The sequence below is a fragment of the Heliangelus exortis genome, chromosome 7, assembly GCF_036169615.1.
Source record: "Heliangelus exortis chromosome 7, bHelExo1.hap1, whole genome shotgun sequence".
Taxonomy (NCBI): Eukaryota; Metazoa; Chordata; class Aves; order Apodiformes; family Trochilidae; genus Heliangelus; species Heliangelus exortis.
The window spans coordinates 9360933-9370368 of record NC_092428.1 but is presented as its reverse complement, the minus strand read 5'-3'; the positions used below and the strand labels follow the sequence as shown (position 1 = coordinate 9370368).

Here is a 9436-nt window from a genome sequence, read left to right as displayed (position 1 = left end):
AACTTCTTTATTTTTTGTTTCCAAAGAAACAGTCTGCACATGAGCAGTAAGTGGCTATTTTCTTTATCAGATAAAAATGACTTTGTGTATAGAGGGCAAACTTTTTTTCAATTAAATTTTCACATTAATCTGAGTGAAGTTAATGTATAAAATATATTTTGATAAGTACTTGTCACTACAGATATTTTTATAGAAATTATTTATGATAAGTAATGTGGAAAATGTAACAGCAGAGGTGGTAGCAATGTATTTATGAACATTTTACATGCACTCATAGGAATGAGAACTCTTATCTACAAGAATTACTTAACATAATTACATTTTAAACAGTTTGTACTTACGTAATAGACAGTACAAGGACATATTTAGGGTGTCCTTGAATAAGAAATTAACGTTGCCTTGCGTGAAGGCTGCTTTAGATAAGAAGGTGGATTTAAAGGTTAATTCTCTGTCATCTTGCAAGCTTGGCTGAGAGTCAAATCCAATCTACAGCAATCTGCTTACATGTATGCAACGTGCCCAAAGGGGTTTTTTTTGTGTTGCTATATTTTTTACTTCAAGTATTGTATATTAAGTACATGTTCTGGATAACTAACTGCTCTATGGGTCTTTAAAATACAGTTATAAAAAGGTACAGTATACATACTAAATACATAATACAGTTTGAATAAAATTACATGATGAAACAACCTTGAAATAGCTTTCTCTATATCCGTGTAATATAGAAAACAATATATGATACCTGGTTTTATGTCATAAATATCTTGTCCATTTATAAATAAGAATGTAATGTGGGAAAATTTTGTGGGTTCCTTTATTTTTGGATAAAGAAAAGAGTCTGCTATTTATTTAAAGAAAAGTGGCAGGGTTGAGTCTGTGTGTCAAATTTGTCTGTCACAAGAGCTGCATTTAACATCCATCTCCTATTAGAGTTTGAACTGTTCCAGTGAATACTCAGATATATGCATAATGTACTAGCCATTTTCCTTCACCTGCAGGAGGAGCTGGCTTTGTGAGGCCTGAGAAAAAGGTTTGGAGTGGACTCTCCAATTCTTGAAGACCAGAGTTTTGGTAGGGAGATTGTTGTTTATGAAGAGTTAATTTATGTGCAGTCTCTCTTCTTGACTGTGGAAAGGGAAGGAACATGAATTCTGAGATGTTCTCCCTCCCCAGATTAAATTGGCTAGTTAATTTGGTTTCAAATTCTTTCATTTAGTGCATTTTAAAAAAGATTAATCTGGAGTGCATGAGCCTTTTAAAATGCCTTTGAATGTAGATCCTGCTGTTAGATATAGCAGCATAGGTATCTTATTTAGCTCTTACTTGTATGCAAAGTATGATGTTTACAGTCTACCTTTTTAGATCATTACAATAAAAGGTGGGCATTTTAGGAGCTGTGGGCACAGCCACCTGCATACAGGCAGAAGAATGGTTTCTCTGAGCTATAGCTACAATTTACAGTTCTGTCTTTGGTAGTTTTGAAAAAATACTGGATACTGTGGACCTGCTTTGAATAGAATTGGAAAGGGAACTGTGTCAAGCATTCCTAAAACTGAAGATATTTACTCTAGAACTTCATGTAGTGCTGAGAATGAAGGAAAAGGAGGCAATTTCAGAGTAAGGAAATACACTTAATGTAAAAATCTAAATATACAAGTTATGAAAATCACAGTTTTTTGTTTAAATTGTACATATTAGCTGTCATTCAGTAATATCAGATTTGTCGAAACTACGTATCTTTTTTTCTGGACAGTGTGCAGAAGTTACATTTTTAAATAAAAAATCCTGCATATAAATTGAATAACATGAAAAAATATCTGAAGTGCACAATTAACTCATTTTGCACCATTATTTTTTCTTTTAATTTTTCAGGTTTTAATTGTATCTGTTTACTCCATTAAAAATTATTAGAACAAATGGCAAGTGTTTATGAGGATAAAGAGATCAATCTATACTATTCTATGCAAAGCAGAAATACACCAGGGCTCATTGAGGTTCTTTCTAGATGTCTTTTCTGTAGCAGAAATGATGTCTGACCGAAAGAATTACAAAATTAGACATGTTTTGGATTTTCCGTCCTCTCCACTTCCACCACCACCTCCACCTCCAGCTGCATTTTCAGCTAAAAGAACAGAGAGGGAAAGTCAAGTGAGTATTTCCTGTTACTTTTAGCTGCTCTAATTCCTTGTTAAAAAGGTGTTGCTTTTGTAATATGCATATTATGTGTGTGTGTTGGACCTTCTGAAAATTGAATGTGCTTTCGTTACAAATTGAAGATGAGACAATAACCCGTGCTATATATACATATATGTATATAGTGTAGCAGTTGGTACTACCATTTCTCAGTTGACCAAACACACACTGAACCACTCTTACTGGAAAGTTTCAGTAGTTAAATATATTTATCTCTGTCCCACACACACAAAACTGAGGTATGGAAGCCATGCAAAAAGAAATAAACTCTTGGATCAATATATATGTGAATCTATTTTTGAAGCAGATGATAAAATAACGTTAATTTGACCTAGTTGTATAAACTATCCAACCCTGCATGAATCCCTTTGTAATTACTAAGTAAGAGAGAGAGATACTTTTTATCTTTGACAACTAAGACAACTTTAGATATTGATACTATTACTTTCTCTCTCAAATGATTCCACAGATGCTCATTGCTCATAGTTAAGATTCTTTCAAGGAATAAATTATGTTTCCAGGTTCATTTAAGGTAAGATACCAATATTAGAATTAAAACTTACATTTGAAAGCTGTGGCTCACCATGTTACTAGGTCATTTTCGACCCTTTCCACCTGCATTGAAACATGTCACACAATCAGTGTCCTACCCTCTGTAATTTGTGGATATAATCAACGCTATGTTACTAACTATGTATTTTATTTTCTTACTTTAATACTATATTCTGTTTCAGTTTCTGTTCTGAACTTTCCACTGTAGTGGTTCAGCAAATATGTTTTATTTTGTTTTCTGGCTAAGAATAGTCAGATCAGTGTGATTTAGAGAAACCATTGTGGTTCAGCATGTATAAAATTATTTGTAAGAACTGACTCAACAAACCCATATATTTACATGGCCTTGATTTGACAGTGTCAGATCTCTTTTTCACAAACGTGCATGGCCTCATTCCAGTGCACGTTTAAAAAGATGCAAAATAATTCACTTACATTTAGTGATACCAATTTATTAGGCAAAGGTCTTCTGAGAAGCAGTCTGTCTGTGCTTCCCTGTGTTATGTTCTTGGGGGGAAAATACTTAGTGATTCAAAAATATCCCTGGAAGTTTTTAAGGCCAGGCTCGACAGGGCTCTGAGCAACCTGATCTAGTGGGAGGTGTCCCTGCCCATAGCAGGAACGAGATGATCTTAAAGGTCCCTTCCAACCCTGAAAATTCTATGATTCTATAAATGCCAGTCATATAAGATGGTTCTGACTTCAAGTGGGAGGAGAAATACTTGACTCTTTGTAAATGTATAGTTTCATTTTAATTTAGGAACATTATGCTTAAGGACATAGGGTAAGACTTTTTAGACTTTTCAAAAAAACAAATATAAAAGGAAGGAGGTTTGTGTGTTGTGGGTTATTTCATCGTGTTTTGCTGGTATTTTTCTGAAATTCAGATGCTTACATTTCAGTGTAAGAAAAGATTACTTTATTCATACAACCAGCTAGTTCTCAGCAATAAATTAATCTTAAATAAATACCATTATGTAATTAAGTGCAAAAAAAGTCTTAAAAAATATATTTGGGAGATGATGGGCTGGGCATAGTTCCTTTGAAAGTGTGTGCAAGGGATAACACAGTGTGAGCAGATATAAATATTTCTTCTAATTTTATTACAATAATATTTGAGTCATTTTATTAGAATTCTTTTTTAAAATTCTTTTTTGATTAAATCATGTAACTTACAGTACTTTTTTAACCACTGTGCAACAATGCTTTTTTACATTTTAGCCTAGCATCATTTATTTTAGGAGCTAGTAGCTTTCTAATTCCATTTTCTACTCTGATAGCAACTTGGTAGGTGGCCTTAAATAACCTCTCGTGTGTGAAATGTGAAAAATACTCACCTATTTCCCACAAACACTGATTATCAAATAAATTATTCAGTACTGGATTATGTTTTAAATATGTGATACATACAGAGTAAACTAACTTTTCTTCAAAGTAGCTGACGATTTGCCATTCTATAGCAATCACATGCATTTTTTTGTTTTAATCTGTGAATCTTTTCAGTCAGCTGGTTGGCAGAGATGTTAGCCTGTTTCACATGCAATGCAGAGTAAATATAGCTGACTCATTTCACTCTTAAACTTGTATGGTAGGTTCTCAGTTCCTATAAAATCAGGTTCTCTTCTAGGTTATTATATGCAGAACCATACTTTCAATTTTAGGACCTAGACTGTCTTAGGAAGATTAGTGTTAAATTTGTACCATGAGAGCATTAAATTTTGTAATATGAGTGAGTATATTTCAGCCAAGTAACTAATGTTAGGGGACAAGAGCCAAAAGCTTTAACTTGGAAGAGAAGTGGGGATTAGCTCTGCTTTTGTTGTTGTTGTTTGAAACTCACACTATACATTTTCATCTCTTCGTTTTTCAGTTTAAAGAAAGCACCTGAATATATGTGGGGCTAATGCCACACAGTTTCAATACATCTCTAGTAGTTGATGTGATAGCAGGATTCAAAGCTAAGGAAGTGTTTAATTACATTAAGTTTTAAGGCAAAAAAAATTTTATATTCCCTTCAGTTTTGTGATCACCAGATTCTCTATAGTTCTGCGATTTAGAAAATTAATCCAGTGTACCAGATTTGTGTAATCTTTAATGTTTACTCCTCTTCCAACTAGAGAGAAAGCTAATTTGGCTAATTCAGAACTCGCGTGCCATTAGTATAAAGTTTAATAACATATTTCACACATACATTGCATGTGTGAATTTAAGGGAGAGAAAATAGGTTGACTACCTTACAAATGCATATGTTAATGAAAACCTTAGAAGATACTTAACCTTTTTTGGCAGCTTCTTCTTCTTCCTTTTTCTTTTGTTCCTCAATAGCTTTCATCTTCTCTTCATATTCATCAGCTCGGGTTTTCCATTCAACCCTGTTGTTTTGAAGACCATCAAACATAGGTGTAATTTCCTTGTGAAACCTTGAGAATTCCTATGTAAAGAATTCAAATTAGTAAATTAGAAATTTTGTGAATACTGATTTGTACATCTAATGTAGTAAATATGCTATATGAATTAATTTTATTTGTGTTTACAGTTTTTCAAGTACTTGTTCCATCTCTGGTAGTGGGTTTTCTGTAGATGAGGAAAAAAATTGAAAGAAATACTCTGAGTACCTCCTGGTACACATTTCAAAGCATGTTCTTGTCCATGCAGTGATGGCATATTATTGGAAATCCTGTGTTGGGATAATATGATGCACAGTCAGAGGAGATCTGAGTTATGTTCTGCACATTTTAATATCTCTCCTCTTCCTTCATTTGATAGTCTGATTCATATAATACAATTGTAAGTGTGGTACAAGATATTTTATCATATGATTATTAGTATCAGAATATAATGTCTAGTATGCTATTGTGTATTTCAAGCAGATGAGGTTGTATCTGCAAATATTAAAATATTAAAACCATGTCAGTTTTCTGCATTACATTTTGGGATAATATTAAAATCTAGACAGGGATTAATAATGTTGGCATTTCATTGCCTTACAGAAGAAACTGAGCATCTCTATTTCCAGAATATTGCAAGTTTTCTGTTCTCTTTGTTGTGTCATTGACTGCTTTCTGCAACCACCCACATGTTGCATACTTATGTTAAATGGGGCTTTCTAACTCAGTCTTTCAAGGTGCCAACAAAAACTCAGCACCCTTCAAGTTTCACCAAGATCTTCACTTCCTATGAATTGGCTTCACATCTCTTGAATTTGGTTTGTGGGAACAATTTTTCTACGTAACAACAGAAAAAAAATTGGCAGTTATGATAGTTGTTTACCCTGTTACCATGAGTCCTGCTGCTGTCTAGAATTTTCTAACTGCAACAGTTTGTTACTTACTGTGCTATCAGAACTGCCGCAGGGGGAAAACAAAACAAAACAAAATTATTCTTACCTTGTACACAAACGTACACACAAAATCTATGAAACCAACTTGAAGCTTAGGTAGCTCATCTCCTTTGTTTCTGTCCATCATAGGCTAGAAAAGAATAGCAGCAATTTAGATTATGTAGACATCATTTTGCTATAACGATATAGTAGGCATTATGGATCTTTATCAATGTTGTAATAACATAGTAAATTTAGTGCTTACAATTGGTTGTTGCTGTAGCACAGTTCGCTCCAGGTCACCTTGCTCCCAGAATTCATTTGCAACCATGAGGGCAACCTGAATAACAACAGTACAGTGAAGTGTCAGCAGAAAGTAATAAACTTCTATAAATAAAAGGAAAAGGCTTTCAAAAATGTGAAAATGTTAATTAGCTAAGAACGGTCATATTACTGTTTAAATCAGGGTATTCTGATTTTGCTGCTTAACTGTTATTACTACCTTCCACAAAGAAAGGACTTCTTTCTTGCTAGCTGGCATTACCTCTTAGTAGCTTAAAAAGTTCTGCAGAAATAAGGAGTCTTGGTGAAACACAGTAGAATTACACTATTCTTGTAAGTTTAACTGATGAACTTCAGCATGGTTGTCTATAATTACTGAAGTACTTGAAGCACTTATCTACAAAGCAGTGTGTTGCAGGATTTATTTTTAGTATGTTTAAGATAATTTGATATGGTACCAAAATCTCCAGAATAGACACAATTAATTCCAGGATATTGTTAAATCTCTACCTAAAAAATAGCAAAAGTTGGATAGTGCAACAATAACTGAGTCATAATTTAAGGGTAGCTAGAACAGCTGACAGAATCAGAGGCCAGTTTCAGCTGAAGGACCAGAAGAGAGGCATCATAAAACCCTTACACTCCATGACAGAAAAATAGAGGTTGTTTGGACAAAAGATAGTTGGATACAGATACTTAAATATCAAATTATATTTAGTTTTCTTGTAAATGATCATGCACTACATGGGCAGCAAACTGGTGGCAAAAGCAGTATTATGTATTTGAAGAATACCTACCTTACTTTGTACTTCCCAAGGCTTGGTTATAGCAGACAGGTCACATCCAGTCATCATCATAGCCCTTTGAAAACACAAAACAGGAGTATAAGGAGAAAAACAAGGAAAAAAAAGTCTAGATTTTAAGGAATTTAGATATCTAAGATGCAGATAAAAACACATTTTGCCAAGATTGTGAATACCTATTTCTAATTTTAAATCATAGTTATGCTCATCATGGGGCAATAACACCAAGAATTAATATACATGTTTAGGTGCCCAAATTCTTTTAAAATCATAGTCCTAGATAACTGAATAAAGAGTATAATATTAACCACTTACATGATGACTTCTTTTTTGGTGGGATCAATAGATATATATTTAATTGCTTCCTCTTCTGATTCCATTTTTTCAATTGCATCCACAATCTTTTGAAACATAGTTCTTTTCCTGTTAAAACATACCAATAAGCCATACATTAGTGAGCAAAAGTTCTTGCATTAAAAATTAAGCACACAAACCTATTTCTGGTGTTTACGCTTCCTCAAAGTAGAGTCTTAGTCATAGTGGTATCAAAGAGTTGCCTTTTTCCCACTGAACTCCAATTTTTCTGGTAACCTAACACATTTAGGTTTTGCTGTATACCACTGACATGTATAATGTCAGAATTAGTGAAAAATAAATAAATAACCAATTTCCTAACTCCTAATATTAAAGCCTCTGAGGTGATACTCTTGAGTATTTAATGTTTGATACTTCCTGTAACATAATTAATTGGAAATAGTGACGCAAACACTGATAAATGTTCTTCCAGTCCCTCCCCTCAAACATCCAAAGCTGACTGAGAAGAACTTTCAAAAACATAAATGTGTCTTGCTATTGCTTACTAATTTTTCTTTTGGTTTTGTATTTAGAATGAATGGAACAATGGAATTACTGTTCACTAAAGTTTAGCAACTGCTGTTGAGCAGTTGCTTGAGTTTTTTGAGTTTTGCTGCTTGAGTTTTTTCCTGTCTCCTGGTTGTAAGTTGTTCCAGTCATAAGACACCTCTGGAACAAAACAGAATGTTCCATATATCTTTAAGAATGCCCACTGTAAAAGTGCCTGTACATTTATTTGTTCTTTACTATGAAATCTTATAATTAATCTAAGAATGTCTCAGTTTTTTTACAAGAATTAGGCATACTTTTAACCATAGCTCTATAGTCTGCATATAAATAACTAAAACCTCCATTTATATACTGTCTAGGGTTAAACATTTTATTCAGTCAGAAGTTACACAGAATTTGGTACTTACTTGAAATACAAAGCCAAGTCAGTGGCTATTATTGCAACTTCAAATAAGTGTAGAACAGTTTCAAACTGGCGCTTATTTAGGTTCTGGAAGATGTTTAAGCTCTGCAAGATGGAAAGTTTATTAGTTCAATTCTTACTGTAACACCGTCTTTGGTTTGTACTACACAGGTTGTCTCACAGAATAGTTTAACAAAACTGGCTAAATACAGTCCCTAAATTAAAATAATGCTGCAAATGAAAAAATTGCTCAGTTGGTAAAGATGACCACTACTCATGGCTAATGAATGGCTGTGGCTGTGTTAATAGGTAGTTGGATTTAAGATGCAGCCTCCAGGGGCTGCACAAATAGCTGAACCCACAGTGACTCAGCTGCAATTCCTACTGTTCCTATATATAAATTAAAACCAAAGAAAACCACATATACTCCACATAATTAGTAAAGAAATGGCAGTTCTACATCATTTCTTTACAGTTACCATCCCACAAACCTAATTTCCCTAGACTTTTTTAAGATTTGGAGACCTTTTTCCTCTTGCTAACCTGGGTCAGCACAATTGCCTGCAGTGCTGTTAGGGAGCTAGTATAGTTCTTGCATGAACTTGTATAGAACTGAGTCCTTACTCAGGCAAAGGGAATGAGAGCGTCACAATTGGTATTTTTCTAAGTGTCCTGCTGTTCCTTCTTTCTTTAACTGCAGTGACAATACCTGTGATAGCACAGGGTGCAGCAGTGCTGCTTTTGAGAGCTTCCAGAGGTCCTGACAGCTGCTCCAGCAGAGCACAGTGGTTAGCTCCCAGCATCTCTAACTTGAAAAAGTACATTGCCATCAAGAAAGGTAAGGGTGGTTTGTGGTGGGATTGTTTTGTTTGTTTTTTTTTTTAAATCATAAATCTTCTGGAGTTTTATGTTCATTGTGCTACTGGTTAGTGTAAGAGTTTATTCTGTGTAGCACCACCACAGGGATTAGAAAATGAAAAATGAAGGTGAAAGTGGAAATTGAGTTATTGAGTTGCTTTT

The 9436-nt window shown here is 34.0% G+C and overlaps 1 protein-coding gene across 2 annotated transcripts in view; it reads right to left on the bottom strand.

Moving 5' to 3' along the window:
* Positions 1–44: 44 nt before the first annotated feature.
* Positions 45–9436, bottom strand: part of PDE6C (phosphodiesterase 6C) — a 29568-nt gene continuing 20176 nt past the window's right edge. Inside the window, exons 16-23 of one of the 2 annotated variants that reach the window (XM_071748688.1) lie at positions 8421–8521; positions 7465–7572; positions 7144–7207; positions 6330–6404; positions 6132–6215; positions 5023–5176; positions 2757–2808; positions 45–2122 (exon numbers count right to left, since the gene is read on the bottom strand). In XM_071748688.1, coding sequence (XP_071604789.1) covers positions 2789–2808; positions 5023–5176; positions 6132–6215; positions 6330–6404; positions 7144–7207; positions 7465–7572; positions 8421–8521 — 606 coding nt within the window. In that variant the 3' untranslated portion in view covers positions 45–2122; positions 2757–2788. The remainder of the gene's footprint in view (positions 2123–2756; positions 2809–5022; positions 5177–6131; positions 6216–6329; positions 6405–7143; positions 7208–7464; positions 7573–8420; positions 8522–9436) is intronic. The other variant, XM_071748687.1, reaches the window with a different exon arrangement.